The sequence below is a fragment of the Columba livia genome, chromosome 2 (assembly GCF_036013475.1).
Source record: "Columba livia isolate bColLiv1 breed racing homer chromosome 2, bColLiv1.pat.W.v2, whole genome shotgun sequence".
NCBI lineage: Eukaryota > Metazoa > Chordata > Aves > Columbiformes > Columbidae > Columba > Columba livia.
The window spans coordinates 26,830,581-26,852,467 of NC_088603.1; the positions used below are offsets into that span (position 1 = coordinate 26,830,581).

General features: G+C 37.5%; 1 protein-coding gene across 9 annotated transcripts in view; it reads left to right on the plus strand.

Moving 5' to 3' along the window:
* Positions 1 to 21,887, plus strand: part of PPP1R9A (protein phosphatase 1 regulatory subunit 9A) — a 140,624-nt gene that overhangs the window by 92,077 nt on the left and 26,660 nt on the right. For 5 of the 9 annotated variants that reach the window (XM_065051090.1, XM_065051091.1, XM_065051095.1 and 2 more), the window contains exons 6-11: positions 3,535 to 3,670; positions 12,002 to 12,157; positions 17,849 to 17,902; positions 18,854 to 18,880; positions 20,284 to 20,513; positions 21,788 to 21,884. In XM_065051090.1, the coding sequence (XP_064907162.1) occupies positions 3,535 to 3,670; positions 12,002 to 12,157; positions 17,849 to 17,902; positions 18,854 to 18,880; positions 20,284 to 20,513; positions 21,788 to 21,884 (700 nt within the window). The remainder of the gene's footprint in view (positions 1 to 3,534; positions 3,671 to 12,001; positions 12,158 to 17,848; positions 17,903 to 18,853; positions 18,881 to 20,283; positions 20,514 to 21,787; positions 21,885 to 21,887) is intronic. The other 4 variants (XM_065051096.1, XM_065051097.1, XM_065051098.1 and 1 more) reach the window with 1 other exon arrangement.

The window sequence follows — 21,887 nt, forward strand, 5'->3', positions numbered from 1 at the left end:
GTACTTGAAAATCATTAAATCATGACTGGATCGCAGGAGATGTAGGAGTTGCTGCCAATTTCAGTAGAGTACTTTTCTTACCCACCATTGCTGTAGTTTAATTTTCAGTTTCTTCAGATATCATAAACATTTGACTCTACCTTGTATTTAAGAACATCCAACAAAATACAGTTGAAGAAACTGTATTTTGTTGGATGTTCATAAATACAAGGTAGAGTCAAATGTTTATGATATTCCTAGCTCTGTTCCTATTTATTTTAACCACAACCAAAAAGAATATTTCACAGCTGGTAATTCAGCTCGATTGTGTGTAACTCTGAATATCAAGGTCAGTTCATGCCCTGCTTCTCTGTGATATTCTCTCCTCTCTTTTTTTGCAAACATCAGAAATAATCAGTAATGGCCTGAGATTTAGTACAGTAATGGCTTGTAGTACAGCCTCACAGATCCGCTGGGTTTTATTTTGCAGTTGCTGGCTGTAATAATTAAAGGGGGTATTATCGTGATGAAGTTTAAAGGCTTTAAAACCCCCATTTGTCACATATCCAGAAACATAGCCAGCTTCTTAAGTATATTTTTGATGACAGAATTTATAGTTCTTTGTTATAATACTTTTGGCCCTTGAGACTAATTAATCAAGTCTGAAATGCATGTGCTTAATTTTGGTGAGCCAGAGTGACGTGAAATACATAATTAGCTACTTTGTTGAAGTGTGCATATTATGGTTCAGTGACTAATTTTCTGGTCAGTGAATCACAACCTTATGTCTCTTTTTTGTATTTAAACACTTCAGATGATGATAGTTCTTATATTTAAAGCTATACTAGGCATAAAGGTCTAATTCATGCTTAGCATTTTAATAACTGCTTCTGTTTTATGGTTTTCTAAGAGAGAAATAATAATGTCTATTTAAGTCATATATCTATGATTTATGGCTTATTTTAGTTACAAATTAAACATAATTACATGTAGCAAGGTATCCTTAAGGTCACAGAGTGTAACATAGCAAAAAGTTTAGTTCAACTGTAAAAACTGTGTTAGCAACACAACATTCCCTTTTACAAATTTACAATTCTATAAATGACATAAGTTGTAGGTTGAATGCTTCTAAATATTATTTTCAGACATTTTGGAAATGTCTCACTTTAAAGCAGTAGATTATAGAAGAATAAAACGTTCCTTGTGTATTTCTATTTTGGAAATAATTTGCTTTAAACTTTGTCATTGCTCTGAGGCTTTTCTTCATGTGTCAGGTGTCACTGAGAAACTTCATTTTGACATATGATTCAAGCCTTGAAAATCACATCACTATAAACTGTGAGTGGCTTTGGCATGAGAAGAAAAATGCAATTAATAAGCTTTAACATTTTTACTTCCTACCTAAACTTGCTTATCTGTATGAAAATATTGCTGCATTACAGTCTAATGTGTCAAAACTGCTCCTAAATTTTCATGAGTTATCAGACTTCAGATCCATTACATATTGCCTGGTCTAGGTTTTCTAGGTATGAAGTGCTTCAGGTATCTTAGTTTCTAAGGGAGGTGAATTATCAGGCAGAGGGCAGTAGGAAATACAATATTTGCATCGCTTTGTGTGATTTCATAATTTACCACTTCGGTGATCTCCCTCTTGTATTTACAAATGTGGTGTTCTCTCTGCTGTGTATAAAAAATGCACCCGTGCATAATGTTGCTTAAGTTGTTTATTTAAAATGGAAGTGGGGTAATTTTCCGTATTATCTTGTAACTCATTTTTACGTGGAAGAGACAAATATGTCGCAAATATGGGTTGAATCTTTTTTTTACTTCATGTAGTAATATCAAAAGTTCATTGTTCCTCCCCATTGAGACTGAAAACATGGCTGGGTTAGTCTTGTAATACTTGGCTCTAAAATTAAAAGTCAGAGGAAACAGGATCCGACTATGAGTCAGTACACAGAACAGATGAAGTATAGGGGTCATGAAGCAACGTTCTTTTTCTTTCAGCCCAAGGCCTTTATCATTAATGAGAACCGATGTAATATTTCGTAATTGTAGGATTTGAGTGCCAGACTGTGATCTGGTTTGATCAGGATTAAAATGCTGATGTTATTTCCTTGATTTTGTTCTGTTTTCTGCTGTGTTTTCTGTAAATGTTTTTAAAGTAACACACTTCCCTGCAAATTATTTTCAGAGCGCCTTGTGTCATTATTTAAAATGGAGTTACTCATTCTCACCTTTCATATCCTTTTGGAAGTGATCACTAACTTAGATATTTTGATGATGTTGAAATAACCTCCAAATTGTATTCCTTTCTCTAGTGCCTGACTTCATAGACTCTGACAAATCGTTTGGCATAGGAAATGGACTCAGGGTCATCCGCTCCTGGGAAGTTGGCTTACACATGGAGGCCAAATCCCAAATGACTTTCACACTAATAAGGAGTACTAATGAAAATCATTTTCTTGTATGGGATACAAAGCACATTTCTACCTCTTATTCCAGTAATAAATTAAATTCATCATTTAAGCCAAGTGCTGTAGAAGCAAATAATTCACTATATGCAGTGTCTTAGTGTCACCTGATTGTGCTTTTCAGCTCTGCATAATACCTTTTTTCACCTGTAATTACCTAATTGTCTTTCTAGCCTGCTAAGAAAATATTCCTTCAGCTTGACATCTTTAAATTGAGCTTTTGTTCGGTAGTTTACGGTGTTGATACTGTATAATGGGTGTTTATCATTAATACTATAGACAGAAAAATATCTAATTATGGTTATGCCACCATGGTGGAAAAAGTGTTACAGTCCAAGGCAATTCTGAATTTCAGTTGCTGAAAGCAAGATTGGGAAGCAGTCTTGTAAGTCTCACTGAAGAAAGAGGCACTTTCTGTATCTTTCGTTACGCCGAAGAAATGTAGTTCCCAAGCTCAGCAGCAGCTGACAGTGGAGACAAACTCTCCTTAGCAATAGAAGTTCATGAAATAAAAGAAAGATTTAAATGCAGCTTAAAATAAGGAAAATAGTGTCTGTCCGATTTCAAAATGTGGGGATAGATTCTCTGTTAGAGACAGGAGGAAGGCAAATTTAAAAGTTCAGAAATATCTTTCAAGTCAAGATGGAGAAAGAAGTTACTCTGACGTGTGTTCCTTCCACGATGAGCTGCCGGAAGTTTGTCTGTGCTGTTATTGTGCATCTGGTCTTCTGCAGGCTTCTAGAAAATGTGTTGCTCTTAAGAGAATGGAAGTGATGATTTTATTGTGTTTTTTTTAATTGCCCTGCTCTACATCTATGTCCATAAAGTTCAAACTTAGCTAATATTTTTTGCTGAAATTTGGAATGCAGGCTTTAGTGGTCATTTTCCCCCCCTCCTATAAATATTGTCACGGTCTTGCACACAGTGTCCTTCTGGCAAGTGTCATCCACAGAACACGTTACAACAATCACAGCCATGTATCTCTGGAGAAGAAGGCCACCCCTGATACAAGACACAGCTAAAAATCAAGAACTTTGGTAAACCAATAGAGGTAATATTTTTTCATTAATGTTTTGTACAGGTTTGTAATTGGACGAGAAAAACCAGGACAAGTGAGTGAGGTTGCGCAGCTGATCAGCCAAACCCTAGAACAAGAACGACGCCAGCGAGAGCTGCTGGAGCAACATTACGCACAGTACGATGCAGATGATGATGAGGTAACAGACTGTCTAGTGTTTCACTATGCAGTGTTTTTCAATGTTCTGTTTCCTGTTCCTAATTCCTGCTCTTTATTTGTCACTAAGAGGTCAGCTTCTGGCCCTCCCCATTACTTCTGCTGCTGATTTTTACATATCTTGATGATGGATTTTATTTGAAGAACAAAGTTACTGAAAAGCTTTTCAGCATGTATTTAAAATGTTTTTGTTCCAGAAGAGCAAATATCAAATTCATTGATGCTTCTGGAATCATTGCTCCTCCTCTGAAAGTGTATGCTTTGGCTGAAATAAGGGAATAAAGTTGGTTTTCTCGTGCATTGAAACATTGTGGGTTTTGGGAAAACTGGTAAAAGTTGCCTTCTAACTTTTGGGTGTTTGGGGAAGTTTTAGACCTTTTTCTTTCCTAGAATGTTCTTAATAGAGAACATTAAGAATTTTTTTTTAAATTCCAGGTTAAGACCCCTTATTCCCCACACACTGCTTATTATTCCTGTGTGAACAGAGATTCCATGGGATAGAGAATTAATCTACCTCATCTGAAGCTTGTATTGATCTTCATGATTAGTGCCTGATGTCCCAATACAAGGGTTTTGAAACTATCAACTTCATTGAGTAGATTTTCCATAATTCCTTCCAGTTCTCCTAAAATTCTAATATACCTGAATATCAAGATGCTTGGAAAGACTAATAAGAAATCTTTTTCAGAGACTGCTGTCTCTCTTACTCCCAAAATTAGCTGCTGGGCTAAGGTAAAAGGCAGTTGCTTTAATAAGCCACTTAGCTCAAGCATACTGTCTTCATTTCACATAATCTTGAATACTGTTTGAAATGTCAGATTCCATCTATTAGTGTGGTTTTGCTCAGGCCAGGATTTTTCTATTATTTGGGGAAGGAGTCAATAGAGAAGAGGAGACAGAATTCACGCAATGCATTAATTTCAGTTTAGTTTTCTTTTAGGCATTGAGATGAGGCTTCTAAACAGTGAAACAGGGAAAAAAAATACTCTTATGTAAAATCCGGATACACTTGGAGTTTGAAACACACTGTTAAAACTAGCAACAGGTCAGAACAATGAGAAGTGTCCCAGAAACTAAGTAAAAGTTCTTTCGAGCCCCAGTGATGCTTTCAGTCCCTTTAATTTCCACTGATACTAAAAATAAAAATATTTGAATATGTGTTAGAATGAATCTTATTGTAGGTGCATATTTAACTCACATAAATAAAAGTTGTGTGTATTAGGGATGCATATGTATATGTGCCTGGGCAAGATCATGAAGGATAGAAAATCCGTATCCTCTCTGTTCTCTCCTCAACCTATAGAAACATGCAAGTGTTCTGTTTAGTTTAGAATTAAAATTCAAGTGCCTGAGTAATTTCTTGAAGGTAGTCTATCATCTCCTCAAAAAAAAAAAAAATAGAGACAACTCCTTCTAGCCTTGGGAACAAGAGACTTCTCACACCTCATCACAGCGTGCTGTAGATGCCAGGGTGCAAAGACTTGTGAGGTCATTTTATGGTAAACGTAGTCCTACAGCTTTCATATTGGCAAGGAGAGGTGTGTCGTAAGTGCCTGATGTTCAAACCCTTCTCACTGTGTACTCACTAGTAGAGGGATGTGTGGCTGAAGGCAGACCTGTGTGACTAATTCATGCATTACACCTTTTACCTGAAAGAAATCTCAGAGGTTTGTGTTGCTTACCTTCACGCTCCACACAGATGCCTTAACTCAAGATCTGACAATAAAGAAAATGCTGTTAAAACCAAACAGATCAATACTGATACTGGTAGTAGTGCCTCAGGACTGTTGCTGGGCTGCTGCTGACAGCAGCACTTCAATCACAGATGACCATGCAGATGTTTCTCAGCACAATAGTGAAAGAGCACAGGGGTGAGTAGGTATCGGATTCTTTTTGTGATGTATCTTCTTGTCCTTGCAGTTCAGTGGTTACAGACTCTTTAGCCCTGTTCAGTGCGTAAATTTTTAACACAAAAAATACTGAATGGATAAAGTGTTTTCTATTGGTAGTGCCTTTGAATGATAGAGAGAAAATAAGATGGGGCAAGTAATTAATGGAATTAGAGGCATCTTTTCTTATCATAGAACTACACTGAGGATGATGACCTCTTCTGTGACTATGACGTGCTTTTTGGCTATTAGTGTTTGCAATGCAAAGCAGACTTTTATGCTGTATGAGAGAAAAGTAGGACAAGAGAGGAAAAGAAAAGACATCTACCAGGGATCATCAAAGATCTCTTTTGAAAAGAGAAGGAATTAGGCATCAGAACAAATGCAGTACATCAGTTCTCAAAATCTACATTGGGATCATTGAAGATCATACCCATTTCCTACTTGATGCTATATATATATATTTGGGAGGGGGGTGGTACACCTTGTTCTCAGAATAGATGGCAGGGGTATAGTTACTAAAGTGTGCAATTAGGCATGTTCCCTTTCTTAATTAATAAACTTATCAGAAGTAGTTTTTATTGGGAACTTGCAGCAATCCTGAATTTTTTTTTGTCACCTGATTATGCCGTCCCAATAAGTTCACATAACTTGCACCATTCCTGGGCAATTGACATGATGGAAGCTGTGATCTAGTGCACATTGGAGACAGTTCAAAGACACTTTCGGTCACCACAAGCACTTCTGGTCCGTTTACTGTCACCTTGCTCTGGGAGGTCATATGTGTCTGGGCTTATGTTGCTATATACCAGACACCACTACCAGCCCTGCGTTCTTTGGCTCTGGTAAGTAGGGCATCTTTTGGGCAAGACTATCTCAATTTACACTGTCTGAGTGAATATCCACAAATGTACAAAGACCCCTATCCTTTCGAGTCCATTCCCTCAAAGTGATAGTGATTCTAACTGCATGAAGTTCAGGAGTATTTGCGTTGCCAGTGTAAGGAGTTTCATGCTGAGGTGGCACAGAGTTGGGCAGGAGTTGTTCAGTCTCAGGGCTATCAAACTACAGCTGTCATGCTGCATAAATAATCAAGAAAATGATCTTTATTCAGCCCTCCTTTGAGGCTGTCAAATTGCAAGCCTCTGAGACTTTACCACAAAGACAGCAATAACGTATCGGGTTTCCGGAGCAGGAAATCAGCGATCTGTGTGTGAGTCCTGGAGTCATTGCACATGACTGCATTTGGTAGAGCTGGTCAAACCAGAAGAAGAAAGCATGTGCCAAGCGTGTGCAGGTCCTGGTGTTTTATCTTGTGCCGCCAGCTGGCTGGATGTCCTCTGGTTTGAAACTTAGGGTAGTTTTCATCATAGCCCAAGCAGCATCTAGCTCTTTTAGAAGGATCTGAGTTCGTTAAAATAGGAGCATTACTGGGACAGTTTTGACTTCTGCCACCCAGTAGTGTGCACTGGACTTGAGTCAGATGCTAAATTAAAGAGATGATTGTTGGTCTGCTGTAACTTCTCATTCCTTTGCCTTGCAGGAGTGTTACATGACAGTTATTTGTTGGAGGAGATTCACACTAATATATAGTGTTTCTAAAAAGTAAATCATTAACTATACAAGTAATCCTGAAAGAAACATAATATATGATATGAATGCCCTGCATCCCTGCACTTTATAATCTGCTGATATCAGGTCATCAGGGGATTGCAGGATCCTTTCAGATGCTCCTTCGTTTAAGTCAGCACGTGAAAACACAAGAATCGTGTGCAGAACTGATGATCACTAAAAGAAAAGGGATGCCCCAAAGGGGGTCCATGCAAAGACAAGCAGGATAAATGTGCAACAGCTCAACAGCTCACAATTTGTTGTTAAGGTCCCAGGAGACAAGCAGAGCCAGCAGTATCAGTTATTTCTCAAGTACTGCTTACAGTGGCAGTGTTGGCATTTCCCCACGAGCCTGTGTAAACTACAATAAAGCTGGGAGATTCTATTTTTTCAGGTGCTGCCTTTCGATAGCCTGTCACAGAATTTATTCATCATCAGTTCATCTAGCTTCCTAAAACTCCACATCCTTTGAATTTGTTGTATTCTGTCAGAAAAAAAAAGCAAACAAACCTAGGTGGCTTTGAAGCGGGTACTGTCTTTGTATTTCCTACTTTGTGTGTTAAGTACAACCTGAATCAGAATCCTCGACTGAAACCTTTTGACTTCCCTGTGTTAACATAGAGTTCTGTGCACATTATAGTCAAATTCTGACATTTCTTAGAGTTTTGATTTGAACGTGGTATTATCTTCTTCATGTTCTACAGTGAATGGCAAGAGTCACATAAAGCAGATGACCTGTTCTCCTGAAGGCTGCATATGGCAATGCAGGATGTGAAATTAATAACATATTACAGAATTCTGTTCACTCTGTGGCCACAGACAAATAGTTTCATGCAAGGGATGTTTTAATGTATTTTAATATCACTCATAGTCATTTGACAATTTTTTCATTTTTAATTCTCATTTATCAGGACATTTTGAGAGCGAAGCAACATTAAAATCATTGAAGAAATTATTGACACATATGAAAACAAAGATGTTGCAATGTGCTTGAATGCCTAATGCCCAAAGAACACATTTGTTAAACAAGATCTTTCAGAGCAGATGGTTTTTCCAACATCATTAATGTGAAGCACTTCTGTAAAAGTGGTGATTGATCTGTACCTTTATATTTTTCTTTGCTCTTTTGAAAGAGTTAAGTATAAACCATCAAATACTCAAGTGAAGAGGTGGGTTTGAGTTATTTTTATAGTTCTTCAGATGGTGTTCCCTGATTGTGGGAGAGTTTCAGCACAAACAAAAGGTTTAGCTTGATGCAGCGTTTGTTATGGTGGTTTGGGGGAGGTCTGTCTGCCTTATCCTGGCTGGTGCTGCTGCTCCTTCTTTCTGCTTGGGACTGTTAGGCCTGTTTCAAGAATTTACAGGGCAATTAAATGATGTGAGTAATGCATTTTCCCTTTTAAAAAGGGAAATTGTAGTTCATGTTTATAAAGATAATTTAATGCTATTAGCGGTGATAGTATATAGCAAAATGGAATGGCTAATATCAGAAGCTATTACTGTGGGTGGGGTAAGGTTAAGCTTTAGGTGCTACTGAAATGAGAAAGAGGGCTTTTGCTCACCGATACAGACTGAAGAGTCTGAGGTTTTCCTTCAAGAGCATGTAAGTTTTCACTGACTGTTGAGCTTAAAAATATTATTGTCGTTGTCAGCTAAGAAAACGACATGAATTGCAAGGAACCTCAGGCAACTACAATAACAACTGTTACCTTACAAGGCTTCGTTACTCTGAAGTAAAATAAATCTTGTCTGTGCCTTGCTGCTGGTTGTAAAACACCGTGTTTCCCATTCTATCTTACTGGTGCAGGGTCTGAACAACCTTCTAGTAGTTTCATGTGAAACAGAAGTCAGCAGAGCTATTTTTTTTCCTGGAAAAGTATGTTTCATGCAGTTTATGACATACATTTCCTTAAAGTACACGTTGGTTCTTTTCAACCTGTAATTTGAGTTTTGTGTGATTATAAGATTGGATCCCTTTCTTTTGGAGAAGAAAGCAAATGTCTCATTTATTTCAGTGTTCTGTAATGTGTTCGTGTCATCTTGCTGTCTTGTTTACTTGAACAAACTACTGTGCTTTGCTTTGATGACTACTTTTTGCATTAATTGATGCAAAAATGACTGTGTTCATCCACACTTGCTATGTACAGTTTGAAGCAAAGTTATCTTTTGTGTTCATTTTAAGCTGCCTGATGTCCCCCTTCAAACACTGGCTCCTGAGGTCCTTCAAGTAGTGCCTGCTCTTGAATTTTTCCCCAATATAACGTAGTCCTTTATACGTGTTTGTTTTTCTTTCTGTGTAAAGTACTTCATTTTAGTTTAAGTCTTTTGCGAAATCTGTTTTAACTAAATTCATCTGTTTTATTATTATACTAAAATGGATAAATATAATTAAGATTTGCACTAAATTAATATATTCATTTAAAAAGCACGTGTAGCTGAGCCAGATCCATTTTTTTACATAAACCATGCATGAGTTTGCTAGTTAATGATCCAATTTCTGCTTCCTCTTTGCGTGCTTCAGAGATTTCCTTCCCACTGCTGACGGACCTGCCAAGATGTGTTTTTTTCATGTGGAACTGATGGTTATGTTTTTATAGATTTTTCAGGGATAATGACTGCAAAATTGCCAGTACATGGACTGTGTTAGTATTTTGTCCCCACAATAATTCCTTTCACTGAAATCTTGCTGGGATTGTGGAGGTAGTTGTTCCACCTCTCACCACCCTGATGGTGTGTGAAGGTGGTGTTACATGCTCCTGGAAAAAGCCAGGGCAATTAGCAGCCTAATTTTCTGTTTAGGTAGTGACTCCATGTAGCCGTGGGGAATAAAATAAAACCAGAAGTTACTACAGGCGTAGCGTAGCAGAAAATTTCATGTGTGCATGTGAGATCTGGACATACAGACTGATCAATTTAATTTCAGGTGTTGTTTCATTTAGCTGTAATGCTAATATGCTTGAAAACTCCAGTGAGATAGATGGTGTGATTTCTGCTTTTATTTTAAAGAATGAAAAATAAGCAACACCAGTTGTTACCTTGTTTGTTGAAGACTACTGGGATTCTCAGGCTTGATATATATAAAGTATGTAAAATACATGGTTACTGTTCCATGGGAGAATATGTAACTATTTATAGAGACAGAGAGTTGCTCTCATTAACAGTGGCATTTAAAGTATGGGTGGGTCATGCACATTGGTGACTTACCTTCTTTTTGATAGTTCTTTTAATATCAGAAGATTTTACCAAATGATTCTAAGCTTTCTGTGTGTTTTGGCTTTGTTTTTTAAAACTTTAATAGTTTTTAAAAAGGAGTATGTAATTTTTTTATGATCTTTGAAGGTCCCTTCCAGACCAAACCATTCTGTTATTCTATGATCCTGTGTGTTATTTATCCAAGAAATGGTGATGTTTTATTGCAAGCATATCATCCTGTCGTTGAATGCATACATATATCCTTTCTGCCCGTATGTACTTGAGCGCTTAGATTTAACGTGCTTCCATGCCCTGCTTTTGAATTGCGAGATATTTAAATAAGCCTAAACAACAGCTGGGAAACTAAATTAAGGTAGGAAGTTGAGACTCAAACTGTTGTTGGGACATCTGAGTTCTTACATCTTGTTTTGAAAAGTTCTTCTGATGAAAAATGGCACTAATAGATAATCCCAGCACTAGTGGGAATATACTTCTGATAATATTACGTGCCTGCATCTTGGTAACTGAAAGCTCATGAACAAAAATGTGCATAGTTGTGTCAAAATCTTGGTGTTGTGACTGTATTTACTTCAGGAGGACTACACTCCTTCCCCTGCCCTTCCTTTTCCATGTATATATTGAGTCCCAAGCTTTGTAAATCCAGATGTGGCCCTGAGGGAAGTGTTTGCTTTATATGTTTGCATAGTGATTTGCGCAGCCTGCACACTGTTAGTGATCCACACGCTATGTACTCCCAGCGGGAGCCCCGCTGGAGCACGGGGGACCTGACTACCTCGGGCACGGAGAGAGATGCGCGCACATGTGTGCAAAAGATTGTCAGGGCAACTTGGTGTTTAATATCACTAGATTTATTTTTTCGACATTATTGTTTTATTTTGTTAGTCTTGAGATACTTATTGTAGCTTACGGTGTTTTTAAATCCGGTTTTGTCAGAAAATTGTTAACATCCCATGGTTTACCAGCCTAAGAAACACCTGCATTTTCTGTTTAAAACTAGCTAGAAGCAGCTCCTTAGGGTGAAAGTTCAGTAAACTCTGACTTTAGTCTCTGAACTTGTCTCTGACACTCGGTTTCTTTTTCCTGCCGTTGTCTTTCTGTGTGGGTGTGACTTTTCTATTGCTGATTTGTTTATAAAGAACAAACCGATAGATTTTCAAATTCAGCATGGAATATCACGGGAGAATTACTGCGTCTACATGGCTTACAAAACACTAATCAAGGTCTTGTTGGTCCTATTCTGCTTTTATTTCTTTTTGGAAAAGATTTCTTGTTAAATTTGAGATAAATTGTGAGAGCTCTTCCTATGGAAAAGAGGGTGTCATTTGGAAAAGGATGAAAACCATTGAACTATTCAGCCAGAAGTGCTTGAGCACTGAGTTCCTGGTTACTGTTTTCTCCTCTCTCTTAATGTTCTGAAATACTATGGTGGAATTGTATATTTTTGTCTGGTAGAATTCATAAGTACTGGGATTATAGTTAAAGAAAAATATAACCCTTTTTGTATACAGTATGCTGTATTTGCACAGTAATTTAATTACTGTTCAAACAGTTTCTACTTAAAAAGAGGATAACTGGACTTTCTTAAATGCTGTAAAATTAAGACAGGGGAATATGCTACAGATGAAGAAGATGAAGACATGGGACCTGTCCTTCCAGGAGGTGACATGGCTATTGAAGTGTTTGATCTCCCTGAAAATGATGACATGTTCTCCCCCAGTGATGTGGACACCGGCAAGCTTGCTCACAAATTCAAAGAGGTAAGTTGTAGATCAGAAAATATTCCTGAAATATGTCACTGGAATTAGATTTCTAGTTCTCTCATTGTTCAGTGCTTATTTTTCTCTTGAATACTAGAGTTGATTTCTAGCTGCTTGTATGCTCAGTATTGTTGAATGACTCAAAAAGATATGCTTAAAAGAAGTGGAATTGGTCTTCAGAGTTGTTTTAATGTCAGCTTTCGGGTGACTGTTGGATTGATGGAGAGTGATGTATCATTTATGGTTTCAGCACGGAAGTCACCAGGCCCCAGCACTTAGTTTGTATTTTTTGACGAGGAAGATGAAGTGCAAGTTCATCTATTCCTAGCAGGTTTCTTTTTTTTTTTCTTCCTTTTTTTTTTTTTCTTTTTTTTTTTTTTTTTTTCTTTTATTTTTAAGATTGCAATAAAAAGTGATCAGGAAAATGGAACAGCAAATGCTACATTTTGTGAAAATGGACATGTGGAGCTCTTCCTATACCATTACACAGTGGCTCATCAGCATACAGCAGTGTCATATGTTTGGCCATGTGTATAGAAAGATAGTATATTGAGGAAGCAAGTGCATTTCAAACTGGTGTTTTATCAAATCTCTGTGGTTGTAAAGTTTGCGTGGCATCCACTGTTACTAACTGAGGCTTGAATTAGTGATGTTTCTCACAATCATTGAATTAATGTAACTTAATTTACCCAAGATTCAGGCCAGACATGAGGAAAAGGTTTTTTTGCAATGAGGTGGTGAAACCCTGGCCCAGGTTGCCCAGAAGGGTGGTGGGTGTCCCATCCCTGGAGACATTCAGAGCCAGGCTGGATGGGGCTCTGAGCAACCTGATCTGGGTGAAGATGTTCCTGCTCATTGCATTGGACTAGATGACCTTTGAAGGTCCTTCTAACCCAAAATATTCTATGATTTTTTGTGTATTTTAGGTTGTGCTTTTGATGTGGTTTATTTCTGACCTTTACTGAATTCTGATTCAAATAAAGACATGAAACAGTTGGATTTATTCAAGCCCACAGTGATGACAGAGGTGACAATAAAGAACATTTTTCTTTTTAAGTGTAGTGAAGATAGAAGGGGTGAAAGTAGCCAGAACCTCATAGGAGATTTGAGCAGCATAGTCCTTCTGGGCCCAGAGTGGAGTTTTAAAATAGAGAGGCTTCCTTTTGATTCTTTTTCCCCTATCCTCTCCCCTTCTCTTCAATCAAAACAGATATTTTATTTTTTATAAATATATGTTATTATTACTGTCTAGCAAGAGTAATGTATGGGAAGTAATCAGTCAGAGCAACCCATCTTTCCCTTTTCTGCTGATGCCCTTTTCAGCCTTTGGAGGCCTACTGTTATTCATTATTGCTTCCTGAAAGTTTTTTTGTTCACTTAAACAATAATTTCTTCCGTATTTCAAGTTCTAGACTCTTAGGCAAATTAGCAGAACAGTTTACTCCATTTTCTAATACTTTGCATCACACATTGTGATACTTTCTCAAAGAGGTGCCAGTGCAAAGCACATTTGCAGTGATGGGCAAGGCACTGACCTCTGAATAAATTGCCCGTCAGAATATGCTTGCGTAAAATTTCCATCAGCTTGGCCTCTTGCTATACTTGAGCGTGTCCAAACTGCTTTGAAGCTTTTATTTGCAGACCTGTTTGGTTTAATGGCCTCAAAATACTGGTGTAGAAGAGATCAAATTAAAGGACTTGAGGATCCTCTAGTTCAAGTGTAGATGAGAGCCTGAGAAGGAAAATTAAATGCTCCTGCATAAGAGTGGACTCTTTTTCACTAACCCACACAGTTACCGCTGTTACGAACATGCCACTTTTGTTTCACTGATTGTGAAGCTGCATTTTGTTGGCTGCTACAGAGTCAATACATGTATTTTTCTTGGTATTTGCCCTGAATTCTTTCAACACTAGAGGACTTGTTCACAATCACGCTGCACAAGCCCACACAGTGTTTTCTGGAATTGTATTTAAAGAATAACTGCTCTTTCTTGTTCTTACTGCAGAGATTAATGAAGGTATTAAACAAGTGGGTTGGGCATAATCTTTAAGCATAATAGTTTGACCTAATTAGTTGAATTCAGTCTTTGCAATGAAAAATGTGCTCAAATACTTTCAGTTCACTCTTATTTGAAATGCCTTGCTTTTGGAATGGAAGTCAGGAGAGAGACGGGCATTCCTGGATGAATCACTGTACTTCTGCAAGTCTTGCTTCCTGGCTGTAAAATGGGAAAAATGGGACTGATTTTCCTTAACTGATTTGAGAGAAAGAGCTAGAAGCTTTATTTTAGCTGTGATGATTGAAGAGAGACAGGATCTACTGGGAGAAGGGACATCTTATGTAAGAATTAGGTGTTAACATTTCACTTCTCAATGAAATCTTTGAAAAATGGATTATTATTATATTCAAGAAATATAATGATTATATAGACATTTTCATGGAGATTATTAGATTCCATTGTGTACTTTTTTCCCCATGGTACTCTAGGTATTTAACATTTGCTAGCTTTTCATCCCATCCTACATTGTGCAGTTTTAGATGAATTCAAGCTATTTAGCTATTTTCTCTGTCTTATTCGGAAAAAAAAGAGGTTTTACAGTTATGAAGAAAATTAATCAGCTTTTCAAGACAACGTTGCAAAGGAAACGTGCCAAAAATGATTCAAAATGTCCATTGTTAAAATGAAGCCTCCACAGTTTTGTATTGACTTAGAAAACATAAAAATACAAAATAGTATCTGCCAAGAATTTGTCTGACATTATACAGGACATGGAATAAGTTATTTCTCTTCCCCTATTAGAAAATTTGCTTTAAAATTTTTAACTATGAAGGGCAGATTTGCTTGTCAAACAATTGACCTTGCCTGTTGTTCAGCCTAACCCATAAATGTATTAGTATTTCTCATCTATTCTGCAAGCATAATTAGTTCTGATTAAAAAAAAAAGACAAAAGTGGATGTCCAGCTACACATTTGTCTGTTCAGCAGGAAGGTGTCTTCTTTCTTCTGCCTCAGTGGAATCTGCTGTACCATGTATTGATTCAGTGATCTGGCTGGGTGCTTGGTATTTTTTTCTTTAACTTAATAACAGTATAAAAATAACTGTTAAAACCATCTGTACCTGAGCAGATTGTCATTTATGCAACAATTCAGAGTTTATTTGTATGTAATAATAAGCTGTTTAAGTGCTGCTGACTGATTTGTGGGGTTTTTAGAGGAGATGGGAATGGACTGTAAGCAGGTAGCCTAAGGCTTTGAGTCTTGGCCTTTTGATTTCGTTATTAACTCTGCGAAGGGCAAACTCCAGCTCATCCGTCCTTCCCCTGATGTTATCTCACTCCAAAACAATGAGATAGCAGAACTAAGCAAAGGCCTGGGCACTTAATAAACTCCATAACATTTTGAGAGGGTTGGTTTCTGATTTTTCACGAATCACGGAAATGGAATGATGGGAAGAACCAGTTCTTCATCCCTGAAAACTGCAGATCAGAGTTTGGATTGAGTGAGCTTAAAAATTGCAAGTGACCTCTGCAAATACTTATTAAAGTATCTCCTTAGTTTCCTTTACTGTATATAATTACAAAATGGTATATATCCTACTCAGCCTCCTGATCTACTGGGTGCAGTAGCACCCCATGTCACTTCTTGCCGTTAATCCCAGCTCCGTGCCCTGTTCCCAGCTGCGCTGGCATCTTTGTGTCCTGGAGCAGCAGCCCTGCTCTCCTGTGGCTCAGGAGCCTCATATGATCTGTGGGTCACTGCTTGCGCGGGACAGGTTTGTTCTGGCCCCATGGCTGTTCCACCTGCGAGTGCACCTGGTGTGCCCCCACATTTTACATGTTTCTGCAAGCAGTTGCAGTCAGTGACTGGTTTCATTTGAAATTAGATCCTACATCTGCTTTCACTGAGCAATGGAAGATTTGTTAACAGTTTTCAGTGCAAAGTCAGAAAGTGAGCATAAGTAACGTGATCCTGAGGATGAGAAGTGCTTTAAGTCTCCTCTGGAGACAGTGACCAAGGAACAAGTAGTGGAATGAAGTTTCCTAAACAGTTCCTCAGGTGGAACTGGTTGCGTCAGTGTCTCCTTTACTCCTTCCAACCTAAATTCAGTAATTCTCCATCAGAAAGGACTAGATTTACTTACTACATCAGTTCAGGCTGATTTGCAAACCAAACTGCACCTGAGAGTGTGCGTTTCCTCTGCCACAAGAAATGTGTTCAAGTGGTCCCATGAAATGGGAATTTCAGAAGTATCTCAACCTTTCTCAATACTTGTACCAATCACCTTTGTGATGGCTCCTTTTATTTTGAAACTACTCCTCTCCTCCAGCAGAGCTTCTCTTTTGAATTATTTATAGTTTTTTGGGTTTTTTTTAACGAACAGCCTGGTCTTCAAAGATGTAGCCATTGCTTCACCAGAGATTATAATTTCTGGTTTAGTACAACTTCCTCACATATTCCATTAGCTTGACATAAACTATTCCCAAGGCCTCCTGTTAGTCTTCCAAGAGAATTAACCCTCATGTAAAACATGCTTTTCTGTAACTATTCCTGATATTCATAAATAATGGATTAAGGTTTTGTTTCCACTGCAGTGCCAACTCAGGCTGTAATTCAGGGTATGTCCTTGCTCTCAACCCAACACACACAAGTCACTGTTTCAGATTAAACAGTGCTTTAGATTTAAGGCTTTGGGGCCTGTCAGAAGTTGTGTGTGCTTTAAATGATAAAGCAGCAGGGATGCGGGTACAGACCAGTATTGGGTGCACACGCATGATCATTTCCATTTGGATGAGGGTTATGCTATTGAAGCTGTCATTCGATTCACACTTCAGAGTGTTCTTGGAGCCTGCGAGCAGTAGACCTTTGGGCTGAAACTGAAGGTGTTTCAGGACATTGCTTAATACACTCAAAGAGCTAATGAGTATTCACTCCACAGGATCAGAAGAGTGTAGGTTAGTCCAAAAGAAATCTCCCCAGAAGATAGGCAGATGGATGCTGGGTCCTCAGCACCAACCCTTGCACTGATTGTGCACGGTGCTGGGTAATGTCACTGCAACCTTTAGCACGCTGCCTGGGCTACTAATCTGCTTGCAATCATTTTGTGTGCTTGAATGCCGTTTCCTGTTTTTCGCAGTTTCCCTGTGTAACTGCTCTCATATTGAGATTAGCTAGCTTGAGCAGAATAATAGTAGAGAAGAATGGCATCAGTTTACCTTTTTTCTTGCATGAAATAAACATGTGGAATCTTCCCTCAAGGTTTTCCTGACTTCTCAAGTTGTTAAATCACTTATTTCCGTATTTGCTTTTTTTGTAACGTGCCTGCTTTAATCAACGCAGTGGGACTTTCTGACAGCACTGGGACGTATTTCACATTCACATCAGAGGAGAGCGAAGCCCAGCAGGATAACATCTTTTCTTTTTTTTTTTAAAGCATAAGACATTTGGTTTTGCTAAACAGATTGGATGTTCTGATTTGAAATTATGAGTGGTTAAACGGCATCCTATCTTTAATTAGGTTGCATAGACTGAGTCATTTTGCAAGCTAGACATTTTAATTTACAATCTACTGCACTGCAGCACTCTTCAAGGCCTTCTGCTCTGTAATAAGGTATTCAACTTGCAGCATAGGCTTTAAAAATACTGGTGTACTCTCTGTGACTTCTTGTTTATTTTATGTTTTCAATTTTAGTTGCAAATCAAACATGCAGTTACAGAAGCTGAAATTCAGAAGCTGAAGACGAAGGTAAGAATCAATATACGGTTAATACACACTGTTTTTTTCATCTGATGCAAAATCAGATCTGAAGACGTATCTTTATGTGGGTGGAGAAGTCAGCATCCTTATTAAAGGCTGATTAAGAAGCAGAGTGGCTCAGCTAAATCTTGTCTTGGTATATATTTTCTATTCAAAGTTTCAAGTAAAATCTTAAATGCTGCTATTAAGAGAAACTGCCAACTTACGTAGCTTCAATTAAATATACATTTTAAGGGGTATCATAGTGACTAAATGGCAGATTTTTAGTTTTACAATTCTAATGCATTTTCTCAGGTTTTAAAATTGTATTGAATATTCAAGTCTAAGTTAGTAGGGTTTTTATTTACCAGTAATGTTGAAGTATCCTGTTTATACTAGTTTATACTAGTTTCCTTTTTTTGACATTTGAAAAAAAGCCTGATTTATTTAAAGGTATGTAATAGAAATTACTTTTTATATAGAGACGAAAAAGAGCTGTTCCATATTGTTGCGATTCTCTTTAAAAGATATCTAGAAAGGAAAAAGCTTACTAGTTTAACAGAAAACATTATCTCGTGATTGGTTGCTAGTTATTATATTGAATTGCTACAGCAATAAAAAGAAATTGTATTTTTTGTACTAGGATAACCTTTATGGGCAGGCAACTGATAATTCAGCTGTTGAGTAATATTAGGTTTTATAATGATGTCCTTCCCTTTGAGTACATTATAAAGGAAATAAAAAGAAGAGAAAGAGAAAATTGTACTTGAGCAAAAGATTTTATATTATTTCCTTTTAGCAACCATTTGCACTCGCTGCGTATTTTGTATAGTGTTTATCAAATCTGCATAAATTGTTGTTAAATCCAAATTCAGAATGCAACTGTTTTCTGTGATGACAATTCGTGTTGTACTGTTTTAGTTCAAAAAGTGAGGAATCTTTTCTCCCTCTGCTTTCCAGTTGCAGTCTGGCAATCGGAGCCGCACGGTCAGTCCCTTGGGATTGATTTGCTGAGCCCCACTGACTTCATGGCAAGGATATGTGGGTGTAAACACTCACCTGGGCAAATCCATTTGCAAGATTAGGGTTAATGTGCTTCTTTGTGCTGGACTTTTTTACCTAGTGTTTTGAATAGGGCCAAAGAGAATGTGACGGGTTTAGGTATATTACTACTAAAACTGCAAACAAGTTATTTTCTTTTTGTGTGCATCATCCTTGATGCTAGCAGAACTGCCTGGAGCAAATTAAACAGTCTGGATAATTGAACAAGGATGTTAAAGCATGTTTTGTTTTCCATAAATTCTGGGAGCTAAAATCTACAAGTTGCTACAACCCTACCCTTATCCAGCACCAGACATTCAAACCTGTAGCTAGCTTCGGCTGGGAAGCGAGAAGCCTAACGCACACACACACAAATTAGTAAAAAACTAGCAAATCAGCTAAGGATTATTATAAACTCAACAGTAAAATTCAGATTTCTTTGGGGTCACTTGGAAAAAGTCATTGGACTTCACTGGTGCCAAACAGTTGAACTGCACTGGTCATGGGGTTAAGCAGTGCTAATGGGTTGGGCAGAATTGACCCCTGAAATCTTCAACAGCAAGGGCATATTTTCCTTTTCATATTAGCTTCTTACAACTCGGTAAGCAAATTTAAAGAAAACAGGAGTAATATATGTATAACAGGTTCTCTTTGTCCTCATAATAGTTCTGGCATACTTTCAGTATTGGATGTGAAACTCTCTGTTTGCTTAAATGAAAAAAATATTCTAGGTTATGACCCAATGTTAAATTTTGAACTATGCTTCAACCTCTTTTGTTTGGCTTTTTAGATTAAGCAAGATTATGACATGAAGACAGATATTGTGAGAATTCAGTGGAATTCCTAATTTGGGTGAAAAAGCAGATAGATTAGACGCAATTGAGTTTTTTTCCTATTGTTTTCTAAAGTCCTTAAATACAATACAGAACCTGGAAATCAGATTCCTCCCAGAATAAGAAATCTCATCATTTTGTGAAAGTGTATGAATGCTTTATGACACCTGAGCCACACACATAGAGCAAAATGCATCCCTGGCACTCACTGATTAACTCTGCAGTTTGCCTGAATACTCCACTATTGACATTTTTAAAGTGTGTTTATTATAACCCAGGGAAGCACAGAGGCTGCACTGGAACACAGAGCAAAGGCTCTACTTTGTTTTATGAGGAGGAATAATGTTTGTATCAGCCTGTTTTCTTTGTCTGGGAATACTCTTTTCACTGCTAGCATATTACTGTTATAGGTATTAATTCCCTGATTTTCAGTAGTCATGTTGTCTGAATTAATCCTCAGCGATGAGGCTGCAGTTGGCAGCTTTTTCCTGACTGCATCTCCGCTCTTCTGTTCAGCTGCAGGCTGCCGAGAATGAGAAGGTGAGGTGGGAATTGGAGAAGACCCAACTCCAGCAGAACATTGAGGAGAATAAGGAAAGGATGATGAAATTAGAGAGTTATTGGATTGAGGCACAAACCCTGTGTCACACGGTGAATGAGCACCTCAAGGAGACACAAAGCCAGTATCAGGCTCTGGAGAAGAAATATAACAAGGCAAAGAAATTAATCAAGGATTTTCAGCAAAAGTAAGCAGTTACGCCAGGCTCTGCAAATGAATTAGTGGCCAGATAGGAAACATGTATGTGATATATTTTGAAATTTGAAACTCCCTATTTAACACCTGTAAGGTAAACAATATTTTTCACTTTTTTCATGAAAAACATGAGCTCTTTATTATGGTAAAATGTTAGTAGTATTCAAGTATTAGTTCAGTGTTGTTGAAGAATCATACTATAACTGAATAATGATTTAGTCTGTAGTATTCCAGGTTGGAATGTTTCAGAATTACTAGATAACTCAATGTCATTACAAACAGCCAAGAGTAATCGTAGTAAAGCGTTTGATTAGCAAGGTTTGCAGCGATTTATATGGGTATTGTGTCAGCTGGATTCACTCCTACTGTGTACTAATGTGATATCAAAACCAAAATTGTTTTGTTACCTTTTACATTTTGTTTTTCTTCTAGTAGATGCCAAGAATGTTTCAGCTGAGTTGAGCTAACTAATGATTACCTGGCCCCCTCTGTTTCATGTGGTCCCCTCTCCCTTATGGCTAGCAACAATAATAACATCTTACATTTCTAGAACAGCTTCTATTCCCCCAAATTTCTTTTTATTTTATTATTATTTTTTTTAATTGCAGAAACTTTTTCTTTTCCTGCTGAAATATATTCATTTAAAGAAGAAAACTCAAAAACACACAGCAGTGTCAGGTGACAGCTGGGAAGTACAGAAGTGAATATCCTGTCCCATTAAAAAGGGTTTTAGGTAGTGAAACTGTCCTTAGCCATCCTGGAATTTTGTGACTGTTCCGGAATTAGCTGGTGTCTTGTGTGCTTTCTATCACAAATGTCTTAGATTTGCAAAATAAGAATAGGGAAAACAGCTAGCATGAGCTTGGATAATCTTTCTGTTCTTATGCTGCTCCATTTCCTGCACCAGAACACAGCGTAAAATCAGCTAACATTGTTTTCATTGTAAACACAGATTATGAAAAAAATAGTTTGATTTAACTGTTTTGATTATCAGTTAGAACATCTGAGATTTTTTTTTCAGATAAATTCCTCTTACCATTTTTATGTCTTAACATATTCACTTATACCAAGTAAGTAATTGTGTAGGGTTTTGTCCTTATTGGGGTTTCATACTTCTTACTACATCAGTAATAAAAGATGTTAAGGACAGCTTTTTCTGCTGTATAGTTTAAGATAAATCACAACATTTTATTTTCTGTTTGAATCCGATTTCTTTGATGACAGCAAATACATCCTTCTCCTTTCTTTTTTTTTTTTCCCCCTAAGAGAACTTGATTTCATCAAACGCCAGGAAGCTGAACGAAAGAAAATAGAAGATTTGGAGAAAGCACACCTTGCAGAGGTTCAAGGGTTACAAGCTCGTGTG